This window comes from Dreissena polymorpha, chromosome 6, assembly GCF_020536995.1.
Source record: "Dreissena polymorpha isolate Duluth1 chromosome 6, UMN_Dpol_1.0, whole genome shotgun sequence".
Taxonomy (NCBI): Eukaryota; Metazoa; Mollusca; class Bivalvia; order Myida; family Dreissenidae; genus Dreissena; species Dreissena polymorpha.
This window is the reverse complement of record NC_068360.1, coordinates 81,052,059-81,067,569: the sequence shown is the minus strand read 5'-3', so window position 1 is coordinate 81,067,569 and position 15,511 is coordinate 81,052,059. Positions and strand designations below refer to the sequence as shown.

Sequence of the window (15,511 nt, the reverse complement as noted above, 5' to 3'; positions counted from 1 at the left end):
ATTAATGTAATTTGAGATCTCTAAACAAAAACCTCCAGACAATAAAGTGAGTTTATATGGCGGTATTTTTTACACATAGAATGCTAGTAACAAATAAGACGAATTTTGTCAGATTTCTTTCCATGCGTATATTTATAGAAAACATGTCGCCTATAATTTCTTTCGCTACAATTGGATACCGAAATTCGCTGGCATTTTAAACCTTAACAAAGTATAGTATTTAATATTTTGTTTGCATCGAATGCTTTTTTTATTATTCACACTCGCCTGTGTTTTGAATTAAAATGCTCCGCGCAATTGTCTTCAGGTCACAGCCCACTACAAGATTCTTACCCTAACTTGTACCTACATTAACCTTAAAATGTAAAATCTGATTCTGAACCAGCCCACAGGCCCAAGATCTCTTCCTAATCATACAAAACGGTGGCCATGGCGTTATGGGGCTCGCATTGGGACTGGAAGGTCCGTGTTCGAAACCCACCTCACTTTTCAAACAAGGCCCATCAGGTTACTCAAGTATCACAGTTGCCAGAATGTGAAACTTCTCCAAAAAATTTAAACCAATAGTTTACCCGGTCACCTTATAAGTAGCCCTTTGTTCATAGGCAGCCTTAATCAAAATAAATTTAAAAAATGAAATGCCCGAGTATCGAACCAAGAAGTTCTCATATTTTCCCAAAACGTTCTCATATATATAATTCGCCATATTTTTTTCAATATAAACGCATCAGCACAAAAGCCGAACTCTCGAACGCCAGCGACCCGCCAACCTAGCAACCAAGTCACCTGGCAACCATGTGGTGCTGCTCGGCTGTGGACGTATACGTCAGCAACCCGCACGGGGAGGACACGGAGAACGTCAAGGGCTGCTTCATTTCCGGTTGTACCGGCGGGACGCTCTCCCGGAAAATTACGCCGAAAACAGCGCCACCTAAGGAGAAGAAGAAGATCGTGGTGCCGTCCCCGTACATGTTCATGCACATCGACGATCACGTGCGGAAGGTTTGTCAATATTCTTTTTTAAAGCCCTGCCCACCGCAAGTTATAGTAATAATATGTTATCCGTATGCAACCATTCTTTAAAAAAAAAACACATCTCTGTAGATGCAAATATCGCTGACCTATTTTAGCCTCATATTGTGAAAACTGTGCTTAATACGTGTACGTAAAGTCTTGTCCCAATATTAGCCTGTGCAGTCCGCACATGTTTATCTGGGGCGACACTTTCCGCTTTTATGGAATTTTTCGTTTATCATCTAAATGAAAAAATCCAGTCTATGGGAAAAGTGTTCGAAAGCAGTTGGTGAAAACAGAGTATACATGTATACATCGCCTAACGATGTTCACGAACGTAGTTGACATAGTGTTTATTGTGCGACTGTTATGACAATTAACCAATATCACATGTCTTATTATTTTTTTTATATAAAAGACAGTGTTATAAGACACAGGTCTTCAACACAAATTCCCTCCGATCACTTTCGGTTAAATCAGGTCACTATCCTGTGCTACTCCCTAATGGTCTTTTATTTTTTATTGGAATTGGTTTAGGTACGACTGTCTTGAAAAAATGAATTAAAAATAAGCCTCGCCGTCATGTTATCTCCAGCCTCACCTGATATGGACCGTGCTCTGTGAAAATGGGATTTAATGCATGTGCGTAAAGTGTCGTCCCAGATTAGCATGTGCAGTCCGCTCAGGCTCATCAGAGACGTAACTTTCCGCTGTTATTATATTTTCTGTTTGAAGAAAGTATCTTCTTAGCAAAAATCTAGTTTAGGCGGAAAGTGTCGTCCCTGATTAGCCTGTGCGCTCCAGCTAAGCACGGCCCATATGACAAAACGATAATGCAGTTACCTGTTATTGTCTCTATTTACCGCTGAGACATCACCCATAAAAGCGTGTATGGAATCAGATTACCTTATACCATATCGTTACTCTATTTTATTTGCTTTTGCATCATGAGGGCCCGGAATTGAATCCCGGTAAAGGCAATATTTTTTATTCAACTGTATACTTACATTTGTAATAAGCCAAGAATACTCAAAACAATGCAGATTTGATAGTAAACATAATTAACTATATTTAAACAAACATCTGCCAGCAAGTCTCTGTCAGATTAGACTTAACCTCTTGTTGAGATTCTTAATAATCATACACACTGTTTCCTATCGAGCAGTAATGGTGTTGAAACTTTGTCCAGGTATCTATCGCGAAAAAATACTCGTTAGTGGAGTCTCGTGGAGGGAAAACAGAATTTACTGCATATGTAACGACCCAGATAAGCCGGAACCGCGGTCTGCACAGGCTAATCTGGGACGATACTTTACGCAGATGCATTAAGCCCGGTTTTCCCAGAGCGCGGCTTTTTGTATGCATTTATTTGTCTTGATTTGTCTACACATGTTGATGTCAACGTTTGTTGTCGGTCTATCCGGATCCCAAACCTCGTCGTGTTATTTATGGTAAAAAACATGGATCAATATTGAATAACAAGTATAAGACTTAGTAGTAAAGAGATAAGACATTATTAAAAGGGGCCTTTTCACGTTTTGGTAAATTGACTAAATTAAAAAAAAAATTGTTTCGGATTCGCACATTTTCGATGTAGTTATGATATTTGTGAAGAAACAGTAATACTGAACATTGACTATGCTCTAAAAATCCATTATATGCATATTTTGACGATTTAAAAACCTGAAAAGTATAAAGCGTTGCAACGCAAAACAATTGAATAATTTGGAGAGTTCTGTTGTTGTCGTTATATTGTGTGATACTACGAGGATTGCTTATATAAAGTATCAAATACATCACTCATTGAATGAGCGCGGATGGCCAAGTAGTCTAAGCGATAGACTTTTACTCCAAGGGTCAGTGGTTCGAGCCCTGTTGAGGGTTACTTTTTTCTTTCTTTCATGTTATTATTGTTGTTTTTACTGGAGCTTTTTAGAACCCATGTTTACATTTATCAATATAAAGCATTTAATGACAAACTTCAATACATGTCAAAATCTGTGAAAATGCCCCTTTAAGATACTGCATTTGAGTCTTAAAAACTGCATACTAACTATTTTCAGAAACTTTTCTACTCTACCGCAAATTGCTCTTTGCTTCGCTATGTGTAATTTATCTTTCGGTTTGTAGCTATTTGCCTGTTTAAAAAAAACATACAATAAAACATTGTTCTGTTTTAATAACCAACGGAGTTGAATCCCTTTGAACTATAAATAACTCCCGTTCAACAACAAAAACTCGTTTCATATAACGATTTAAGCACGCCGGGTATGCGGATACTTTGATAACAGATGGCACTTCGATACCAGATAACAACAAAAGTCACGCGCAAGAGTTGAGTTCTTCAGCTTTTTTTGCATTTATGTTCTGTTCATTTGGTTTTCAGACACGTAACATTGTTTGGTCGATTAATGGTATAGAACTTCGTATTGCGGAGCAAGAAAGTCGTGAAAAAAACAGTGGATTATAAAAAAGAGATTAAATTTCATCGATAATCGTCATTAATTTGATGATCAGTACGTATTTCAACAAAATAAAAATACTTGGAAATAAACCAAGAACGTGCCAACTAATCGAAATAAACGATCAATATGTCCATGAATGTTACACCATGTTAAATTTTAGTTGAATAACGTATTTGAGGAAATTCAAATGTTTTAAGAGTTGGATGCCAAATTTTCATGGACACTTTTTTACCGATTATCTCAAAAACAATGACACTTCGATTCCAGATAAATCGACACTTTTTACCGATATAACACACTCTATTTAGTGAATCAGAAATGCATAATTCGATGTGGAATACTGCTATAGTAAGCAGGCAATAAATAAAAATGTATGTACTGACGTAAATTAAAAACGAATTACCGAAACATGTTCTTATCCCTTTGGAATATGATAATAAAAGGGAAAGGTAAGTGTAAAGCTCAATATAAAGGGAGTTTTCCAATCTCTTTTATATTTTGTGGCTACGCATAAGTATCGTCTTCATGATGCGATTCTAATGAGCACCAATGACAGAGGATTTTATTATGTGTATTGGCCGCTTAAAGACCCCTTGCTCCTGCTATAAGTTAAATTGAACACTGTCGTGTTGAACCACATGATCCGTTGTATTTTCATTTCTCTTAATATCAATTTACCACTAACAAACAAGTTTATAATTTAGACAATTATTTTCGGTCGTCACTTGAAATATATTACTTCAGAAATAAGCATTTGAATCTTATTTAAAATTTTCACTTATAATATTAATTATATAAATTAATAGTAATAAGATTTTTCAAAACGAACAACGCCATTGGTTATATTTTACATGTGCATGTAATTACGTTATGCACAGATTCCCAGTGTGTCAGGCTTGACAATGCAAATTGATTCGTACTTCAAAATGTTTAGTAAGAATAGCCATAATATACATAAATGCATTTCAGGTAGAAGATAAAACTCGGTTATCAGAGTGCCCAATTTGTTGAAAGTCTCTGTTATCCGAAGTTCCCTATATCGGGAATCAAAGTATTCGCAACATCACGAATACCACCTATTAAAACATGCTCTATCTTCGTTTATTTTTCACTGAATACTATCAAAATTTCAGTATTTGAAGCACAGTGATTACTCTAAATGCTGGAATATCAAACAATTTCTTGCAATATTTCTAAGTACTTTTATTGTGTTGAAATATTTACATTTCATCCAGTTTATGCTGTTTTCCGACCGAATTTTCTATTTTTGTGGGAACAATCTACCATTCTTCCGTGAGGTTTTTCTTTGCAATAGAAATAGATACAAAATTTATAAACTCGACCATGCGCCTTGTCTAAAAACCTAATCTTTATGATATAACTTTAAAAAAACTGATGAACTTATCTCTCGCGCGTGGCTTTTGTTGTTATCTGGCATCGAAGTGCCATCTGTTATCAAAGTCTCCGCATACCCAGCGTGTTAAATGAATCTCTTTAAAGTAGAATTTTCAGAACCCACAAACCCTAACTATTTCTTAGACTTAAGTAAAAATATAGAATATACATTAAAACTGTTATTTTTTGTATAGTATTATACAGTTCAATATCACATGGAATGTAAAAACTTTAAACATTTTACTTTGTTTTCATTTAGAACAATTTATTTATGGCATAAGCAATATTTGTAGCCTGTTTATATTCAAACACTGACCATATATTTGAGCCATGCTCTGAGAAAAAGGGGTTTAATGCATGTGCGTAAAGTGCCGTCCCAGATTAGCCTGTGCAATCCGCACAGGCTAATCAGGGACGACAATTCCGCTTTATGATATTTTTTGTTTAAAGAAAGTCTCTGCTTAGCAAAAATACAGTTTAAGCGGAAAGTGTCGTCCCTAATTAGCTTGTACGGACTGCCCAGGCTAATCTGGGACGACACTTTACGCACATGCATTAAATCCCCTTCTCACTGAGCACGGCTTATACTTAAACAAGAAAATTAAACATTGGCTAACATTTTTAATATCTCTTTTTAAACTAGCATGAAGCATTTTCTTTTAAATCAGAGCACAATATTTAGGCGAACACTCTAAATGCCTCCCTTTAAAATAGTGCACAATAATTGGGCTAACACTGTAAATATCTCCCTTTAAACTAGAAAACTGTGCGCACCGGGGCTCCAGTCACATCAAGCCCAAAGTCTCAAGACATTATACTCGAAGAGGTTGAAGAAAATGATTACCCTAAGGCGGTATGTAAACGTTTAAACGAGCCCCGTTCTGACAAAACTGGGCTTAATGCATGTGCGTAAAGTGCCGCCCCAGATTAGACTGTGCAGTGCGCACAAGCTAATCAGGGACAACACTTACCATCAAAACTGGTTTTTCTTTAAGAAGAGTCTAACATTAATGAAAACTTCAATGGAGCGGAACTAGTTGTCCCTGATAAGCCTGTGCGAACACGACAGGCTTATCGGGGGGGGGGGACACATGATTTAACCCCCGTTTTCCCACAATGCGGCTCAAAAAGAGACACTTTGCTAAATGATTGCGTTAAAAGTTTAAAACAAATTATACAGGGCTTGTTTACCGGTAGGTCCTTAAATTTCGGTCAAAATCTAACTTCGATCCCCTATGTTCGCTGCTTTGATACTGTACAATTTGTATATTTCGCAGCATTTAAACTTTGTGATTCCTTAAATACGGATATTCCTCGCGGACTATTATTCGCGCATTTTTCATCATTTTTCATTTAAGCTACATAATGGACAACATAACTATAATTAAAATCGCGTTATATTTGGATCGTTTTAAATTAAACCGCTGCGAAATATACTAGTCTTACAGTATTCCGTAGCAGAGAAGTTTCCGCTGGTTAAGATAAAAGTGTTTTCATTTCAAGTTTTGGAACCTCGGTGGGCACTTCAGTAGTGTTTTGCGACAATACATGTAATAAAATGTCCGAACAATGCTGCTTTTTTTCATCATACCAGCACAAATTATGTACATTTAATCAATATTGATAGTTCTCTATAAAAAGATTCCCACAAGCTCTTTAAAACCAGTGCATACAGAATAATAATTATATCGTACCTATACAAGTGAACAAAATTGACGTCACATCTTTGATGACGTCACATCCCGTGATCTATTTCCAGACGCCAGTGGACGTCGCTAAGAACGTGAAGAGTCTGGTCACCTACTTGGTTGGTCCCTGTAAGTCCGACATCGAGAAGGTTCGAGCATTCTACTACTGGATATGCAACAACATCGGGTATGACACACATGCGCTTCCTGATGATGATGATGATGGTGGTGGTGGTGGTGATGTTGATGACGATGATGATGATGATGATGATGACGATGATAATGATGATGATGATGATGATGACGATGATAATGATGATGATGATGATGATGATGATGATGATGATTATGATGATGATGTTGCTGCTGCTGCTGCTGCTGCTGCTGCTTCTGCTGCTGCTGCTGCTGCTGCTGCTGATGATGATGATGATGATGACGAGACGACGGGGAAGGGGAGGAGGAGGACAATGATTATCGAGATGAAAACTTACATTGTAAAGTTTATAATGCTGACGATTATGATTATGAAAAAGGACCATGGCGATAATGGTGACGATAATGACGGAGATATTTTTCTACTTGACTTAACTGTATATTTTTTCTTCAGATTTGACCGGAAATACGTCTATCCGAAACGCGAAAGTCCGAATGATCCAAACGTTATTCTACGTCACGGCACAGCAGCGTCATCGGAGGGCTACACCAACCTGTTCTCAGCGCTATGCAGGTATACACACTAGATCATTAATTAAATAGATTCTAATATATTTGGACAGTCAACTCATCTGAAGAAACTCATCTGAGGAAACGATGCTTAATATATTTGCGTAGTTTCGTCTCAGATTAGCCTGTGTGAGTCTGAAGAAATCAAAGGAATTCACCTAAAATGTTGAGGAAGATAAATGAATGTTAAAAAAAAACGCGCAATTCAGCGGTTTAGGGCGGTAAAGGCTCATGCAGATATCCTCTTTTTTAAACCTCGTTATATTATTATTTTTAAATATTTATTTAAGTTATCGAATACTTACTTCATTATATTAAAAACGGTATGCTTACAGGATTTTCAAGATACTCAGAATGGCCATATTTATGTATACCCAGTACGCGTATCGACCAGTTGATTATGTAGACATGTGTTTTACGTGTACACTCATTCATTTTAACCTGTATATGACAATTAATGTTACTTACATATTGTTCCCATGTCTTTAAGATCATATATTTTAAAATTAACATAATTGGTTTTACCGCGAAGAATTCACATTGGTCGAACTGCCACTCACGTTGAACGATATCGTCTTCCTGGTTACAAAGTTGATATTGAAAACGACTTTAATTTCGTCTGCAAATGCTTCAACTTCGTTTATATCAGGAAAAAAATATGTTTACACATATCACCACTTATTAAAATATAATTATACAAATGAACTTTTAATCAACGAAACGTTACAAATAAGACATAATTTCTCTCTTATAATTTAACGTAGTTTCTCCCCTCTCTCTCTTTCACTTTACCAAAATGATATAGCATCGTCTCAAAATGTATTTTCTGGGAACAATATCAAGCATTAGCAAGTTAATGCATTAATAACGTGTTATTGTTAATATATACCAAAATCACGTGCTTGCACATTAATAGCAAATATATATGATACTTAAGTATGTATAACTATGTAGCTTCATATGTATAACCTTGTTGTAATTGAGATGTATGTTGAAAATCAATAAAAAAAAGACATAATTTCAGTAACCCTACTTTGTAATATCCACATTGTTGTCCTTAACGCTTAAACACATTCGTTATTATAGTTTATACATTTGATGCTAATTCATTTTAGCCGTTGTTGCCCAATATTCACAAAACTATCGCTGTATTGTATGTGTTTATGTGTATCCGTGTTTAAACAGATTTTAAAATTTATAAATAAATGTTTAAATATTTTAACGTGACAAAATGAAAAGAATATATATGTGTGTTGAGATGATGTTCTTTGTATCCGTGTTAAAAAAAGATTTTATAATTTATAAATAAATGTTTAAATATAACAACGTGACAAAATGAAAAGAATATATATGTGTGCTAAGATGATGTTCTTTGTACACATCTTTATAAGTTGTCATGTCATGTCTTTTTTTCTTTCCTTGTATCGGTTTTGTTTTTGTTGTTTAGCGTGTTGTCGTATTGGCGCCCTCCAAAATGTGTTTATTTCCAAACTGTTAAGGAGAGTACGAAGTTAGTTATTTATTGTTTTGAAAATGATTCCTTTAACTTAAAAAATCCAATACTACTTACTCATAAAAGAGGCCATTATACTTAGTCCAGCTTGAAAATTCGTTTTACTTATGTGAGATTCGCTGAAAAGCCGTTGTTTAGCACGTCGCGTACATGCAAGTGTATACATACGTCATAACAAGTATTCCACATCCTTAAGGTCGCTGTCGTGCACGGCAACGAAGCTGTTGTTGAGCACTTTAAGTGAAATTGTTGCATAATCATTATTATTCGTGGGGCATCAATTTTCTTTGATTTCTTGGGATCAAATATCAACGAATTTAACAAAAACACATTGGAAAATGACTGACTAAATTCTCTATTTTTAAAATCAGAAATCCGTGAATTTACGTGTGTACGAAAAAGTAATTTTTAACAACGAAATCGCATGCCGACGGATTTATTAAATGATTTTACAGTCAATGAAGAGAAAATGCTACATAGATCGGTGTCAGTCCAGATGAAAATAGACATTGTTGAGCATCCTTTATCATGTGAATATACATATATCACAAAGTTTCAATACAAATACCTCTAAGTTTGGACGCCTTATTCTACAGGTCAGTGTCGATCCCGGTGAAAAAGCTCAAGGGTTATGTGAAGGACACCAAGTTTGACCCGGAAGAGCCGTTCACGCAGCTGGATGAGCCGGAGCACGCCTGGAACGCCGTGTATGTGGGTCACGACTGGAGGTTCGTAGACTGCGCCTGGGGAGCGGGCTTCGAGGACGAGGAGGGTATCTACCATCGGCGATACGAGGAGTTCTGGTGAGATGCATTGCTATATGAGTCGCGTTCTGGGAAAACGGAGCTAAATGTAGTTTCGTACAGCGTCGTTCCAGATAAGTGCAATCCAATTAAAATCACAATCTTATGAAAATTTAAATATTACAAATATTTCATAAGATTGTGATTTTAATTGGATTACATAAGACTGTGCAGTACCCTCAAGCTAATCATGGACAACAATATTCGCTTTCATTAAGCTTTTACGATTTTTGCATTTAGTTTAGGCTGTTGGTCTATTTAATCAGTCGCTATCTGGGAACACGAGGCTTAATGCCTTTTTTTTAAGCCTCGTCACAAATAAGGCTAATCAGGGACAACACTTGCCGCTTTTATGGTATCTTTCGTTTAAAGGAAGTTTCTTCTTATCGAAGTTATACAGTTTAGGCGGAACGTGTCGTCCCTGTCCGAACCACTTTTTGGGAGGTGCGGTGGTCGAGTGGTAACACTCTGGTCTACCATTCCAGAGGTCCCCGGTTCAAATCCCGGCCGGGGCACTGTAAATTTCAGAAATGCTTCAAGTGTTTCCCACCCAACTAGACATGTACTGTTATGAAACCCAGGTAATTCTCGCGTGTATCGGTGCTATACACTGAGCACGTAAAAAAACCAATGTACCTATTCGCAAAGAGCTAGGGTATCGCACCCGGATACCGCTTGCTGTCTCTTCAGCAAAAAAACCAAATGACCCCATTGGAAATAAGTGCTTGCCCTTTCATGGGTTTTCCTTGACCGCAAGGTCAAAATAAATACATACTGTACAGGCTAATCTTGGACGTCACTTTACGCACACGCATTAAGTTCATTTTTCCCAGAACGAGGCTTATTTATAATTCACTGTTACAACTTTCTCAATGAAATATCAAATAAATCAACTGCCGCCAATACTCACTTGAAACACGCGGTTTCAATAAAATTATCTTTACAATAGCGAAGATACTTTGTATTAACTGGTTATTCAAAGATGGGTTAACACATAACTGATAAATCTTTATGAAGTGTTTTATACTTTTATTTTCGTATAATCAGAAAAGCAGGGGAGGTAACGCATCACTAGGAAATTGCATTTGTATAACCGGGTTACTAGCTTTAAGGGAGGCTACAGAAATATTGTAACCGAATCCTTGGAGTATTACTTTGTGATGCAATCATTGTTACAGTGTATGATGTGGTAACTTTTTTAAGCAAGACTTATCATAAGTGTACTACGGTTTCATTTTAGCGTAAACATGAACTCTCAAAACACTGACTAATTAGACTCTTTAGTCACACGTCATAGTTTTTTATGCGAACACTGTTCTTAGTACAAGGGCCGAGCAAAAAAAAGGTAATTGGGATGATTTTTGTTTTAAAGAAGTACAATAGAATTTGCCTTAATTAATTGCTGTTTATCACGTTCATGCCATTAGATTCATTTTAAACAAAACGCCCCGCATTTTTATATAGGTATATTTATACTCGGCAACATAAGTTTCAATAGGTCAAATCAAACGCAACTGAATATGTAAAGCTTAGAGCTAAATTGAAAACTGATCATTTTCCGCATGTTTTAAAAGCTTATGACGGACCAGGGGATGACATAATAATACTTGGTCAACAAGCACTTCAAACGACCAATGCAAAACTGCTGAATGTTTAAAGCTAAGAACTTGCATGCAAAATGATCAGTGCCCGCATATTTTACAGGTTTATGACGGACCCGGAGAATTTCATCAACGACCACTTCCCGTACCTGCGCAACGACCCGATGTCGTCCGAGATGTGGCAGTTGCTGAAGCGACCGGTGTCTCTCGAGGAGTACAACAAGACGGTTCGTGTCGAGGCCGTAACCAAGGACTGGGGCGTCGAGTTCTCACACCGGGAACCGATCATCGTATTCCGGAAGGAATTGCATATCATCGTCAAGACGACCATCGTGCCGATCATGCAAATCACCGCGACGCTTGACACGTCGGACAAGGTGAACATGGACGCCTACGTGGCGACCTTCCGGGACTCCGAGGACCACTACAAGATCCTCGTGCGCCCGCCGTCGCCAGGGGTGTACATCCTGAAACTTGCCGGAAAGCGCGAGGGGGACACGGCGCCGCGAACGCCGGGGCTCGTGAAGTATATTCTTAAGTGTACGGACATAAACAATCTCGTTAAAACGTTTCCGTTTTCGTACACCGCCGCTCAGACATTTCAAGTGTGTATTCTGGAGCCCACATATCGAGACCTCGAGCCGAACGCGCCCATTAAGTTCCGCATCGCGTCCCCATTTCTCGGCGATGTGTTCATCGAGGACATTGTACTCGAGAAAATCGACGATTATACATGGGAGGGTGAAATACTCACTCCGAAAAAGAGCGGACAGTACTTGGTCGTATACGGAACCACGTCGGAAACTGCCGATCATCGACGAAAACAGCCTCTGTACAAATTCAATATCTTGTAGTTAAAATATCGTTACTTTTAAACTATTCTTGTACACACAGGTCACGTTGTCGGAACGAATGGCATGTGTATATGTGTGTGCTTTCGCTGATAATTGACTGGATTAAGAAATTTTTTTCAATGTTCCTGACGAGTTTAAAGATTAACACATTTTTTCGTAGTTTTAATACACAAATAGTTTCTTTAAAATGGAACGGTATTTGGAATGCATAAAATAATAATAAAAAATACTTATATAGAAAATATAGTAACGGTTATTAAAAAAAATCCTTTGTCAAGAGTTGACCTACGGAACACCTCGGTCTCTCAGACATACAAATTGGGTTGTGTATTTTAAGCGTTATATATATGTAAGTGATAAACGTTGTTTTGTTTTCCAAAATGAAGTTGAAACTAGCTATAATATACCCATTTTAATAGTTATTATCCATAAGTAAACATAATATTTGATTTTATCGTGTGTGTGCGTGTATTTAAATAAAATTGATAATTCATTTTATGACTTTATGATACAAAATGAAAATAAAATATCAAAGATTGTGTGCTGTGTCTGTTGTCTGTCAAAGAACCTGTATGTATAACGTTTCGCACACTAACAAATATAATATTCGTGAACAATGTGTTTGATGTTTTGAGTTTGACTGAATCCGATTTATTTGCTCTCATATAACTTCAGCCATATCGGCCGGATGAAATATCCATTGTCAATACTTAAACTTCGTACCATCGTTTTTGAGCACACTTTTATTCGATCGAATATTATCATAGGAAATTCTGCCCTTTACACAAACAAAATGAAGTAAGCTTTATTTATTTATTCAAGTTTATAATGCTCGGGAAAACAATATTGTTGCTAAAAAGAGGATGGGCACATTTTAATGATACACAACTGACAAAAAATATTGTATCGAATATCGCATAATATCTTTTTGGAAAGTACCTTACTTTAGCATATGTTCACATCTCAATTCGAGTTAATGAACTTATTATATCAGGTAATGTGTTTTAAATACTCGATTGATTAGATATTGATCTATTTTAAAAAATTACAGTGAACCTAACAAACTGGCATCAATCTTTAAAACTTAAGTTAAGTGCAGTTTACTTTCCAAGAAAAAGAGAATTTAAAATGAATTTTCTTTATAAAGAATCTTACCTACTTGATTAAAAGCCATTTCTTCTTCCATGTATTTGTATCTGAAAGTATTGTTTACTTTTTTATACTTTTTTTTTAATTTTCAATTTATATTGTTGAGAGTCATTCAATTAAAATCATAAAAATTTGAATTGTTCTAGTTGATGTATTATAAAAACTGGTTTGATGTTGTGAACGTCGTAGTCGTTCAAATGCACAATTGCAATAGAATATTTCTTTTAAAAGCAGTAGTTTTATCCTTACTGGAGTGCTAGTTTAAATGAACCTGTTCTTAGGTGTTGACTTTATTTAGCGTCGATAACCTTGTAGTTGTTTACTTTAAAAGACGTAATTTAAATAAATATGCGACATTGATCTTCTTGCATGATTTTTAGCTTTAAATGTGTTTCTTTAGATATCTAATAATTGCTTGATGTTAATAACATAGAAATATGATTCATAATATTATAAAGCATAAATGAATTGCTTTCTAAAGCCCAATGCCAAAATGAATTCAACTAATTAATAACATTCTAGTTTAGCTAACTGTTTATATATTTCAATTATTATAGTGATTATAGTTGTGTATTGACGTTATCAAAATATGTGCTAAGCAACGTCATTAATGAGTACGGTATTGAAAAGTGTCATAATATGTGCTTTCTGTAGCAATACTAACACACTTTTGTTCATAGTTCCCATGAAATGATCGTAACAAATGTTTAAGAAATAATTAGTGTACGTTATAGTTTGTTTTCGAATAACCCACGGCCGGAATTTTAAATGCGTGATTTCAAATCACGAGTGCGAAGCACGAGCGATTTAATCCCTACGCACGGTTTTTACCAAACATTTATACAATGCATATTTTTTTGTGTGAATTATTTTATATGAAGTTCCGCCCTTAAAAATAACTTTCGGCCGTTATGTCCATTAGATCTCCGCCCTCGTGACTTTCATTCGTAAAATACCGGATAATTACGCTGGTGGCAAATGTATCGGCATGTTTTGTTTAATTACAGCGCGTGCTTTCAGTGTATAAGCTCCGCCCATAACTATTGCAGAATTACCCATAGACGATATTCTTATTTGTTTTTATGAATTTTGGCACGTGACTGGCAATATGGCCACCCCCACCCTCTCACAAAAAAGTGACATGGCAACAACACGTAACTGTCCTAAAGAGCCATCAAATGCAGATATTGTGACATATTTAAAGCGGATAGATGATCGTTTTTGTTTGATGGATAAAAAAAATCGAGGCAATTGATAAACTTGAGAAGAAAGTTGAATGGGTCAATGGTGATTTGAAGAAAATTTGGGCGTACCTGCATGGTAGTGACAAAAAAAACAAGCGAAAGGTTAAGGTTGATTGAAGAAAAAACTGAAAGTGTAGATTTTGCATTAAGTCAGGCAAGCAGTAAAATATCTTCCCTTGAAAAACAGAGGGATGTATTTAAAAATGACCTGACCTACCTACAGTCGCAGTCTATGCGTAATAATCTCGTATTTACAAACATTTCTGAGGCCCCGACTGAAAATCCAGACACCACTAAAAATAAGCTACGAGAATTCATGGTCGACAAAATGAAAATTACACAAGATCTAGTTAGCCAAATGTCTTTTGAGCGAGTGCACCGTATGGGTTCCAAATTTGACGGGAAAATCGTAACGTTGTCGCGAAATTTACTTTGTAGAAGGAAAAGGAGCTCGTTCGTAAACAGTGGAAAACTCTGAATGGCACACCATACTTTGTGAACGAACAGTTTCCTAAGGAAATTGTCGACAAACGGAGGCAGCTCTTGCCGAAAATTAAAGAGGCCCGGCGCGATGGCAAGACGTCTTGGATATCGTACGACACTCTCTATATCAACGGCAAACCTGTGCGAGACTAGGAATTCACCGGGGATGACCTGAAGATACTAGCATGGAACGTTTAAGGTTTAACTCGAAATAAACGAGACAATACTGACTTTGTAAATATTTTATCAAACCACAACATTATTTTTCTTTACGAAACATGGGCTTATAGTGAAAGTAATATTGAACTTTCCGGCTATACCGTGCATAATTTATATAGAAAATTCCAGCATCGGAGATCAAGACGAGCCAGTGGTGGAGTTGCTCTGTATTATAGAGACGCACTTTCCAATGGTATTTCAATTATTAAATAGGGACATGATACTCTAATATGGATTAAATTAGACAACGTGTTTTTCAATTAAGACAATGATATCTATATATGTGGTGTTTATCTGTGGGGCGATGATTCCCCAGCATACAATACAGTTAATATAGACTTGTTTGAATGCCTGGAATAT

At 36.4% G+C, this 15,511-nt stretch overlaps 1 protein-coding gene across 2 annotated transcripts; it reads left to right on the top strand.

Annotated features, from left to right (window-relative positions):
- The first annotated feature begins 766 nt into the window (after positions 1 to 766).
- Positions 767 to 12,348, top strand: LOC127833979 (kyphoscoliosis peptidase-like). Of its 2 annotated transcripts, XM_052359505.1 has the most exons (6): positions 767 to 1,002; positions 5,635 to 5,727; positions 6,634 to 6,749; positions 7,170 to 7,289; positions 9,395 to 9,601; positions 11,306 to 12,348. In XM_052359505.1, exons 1-6 carry the CDS (start codon positions 796 to 798, stop codon positions 12,054 to 12,056), a joined length of 1,494 nt encoding a protein of 497 aa, XP_052215465.1. In that variant the 5' UTR covers positions 767 to 795; the 3' UTR covers positions 12,057 to 12,348. The 2 variants fall into 2 exon arrangements, with proteins under 2 accessions (XP_052215465.1, XP_052215466.1); XM_052359506.1 differs by lacking the exon at positions 5,635 to 5,727.
- Positions 12,349 to 15,511: the final 3,163 nt, after the last annotated feature.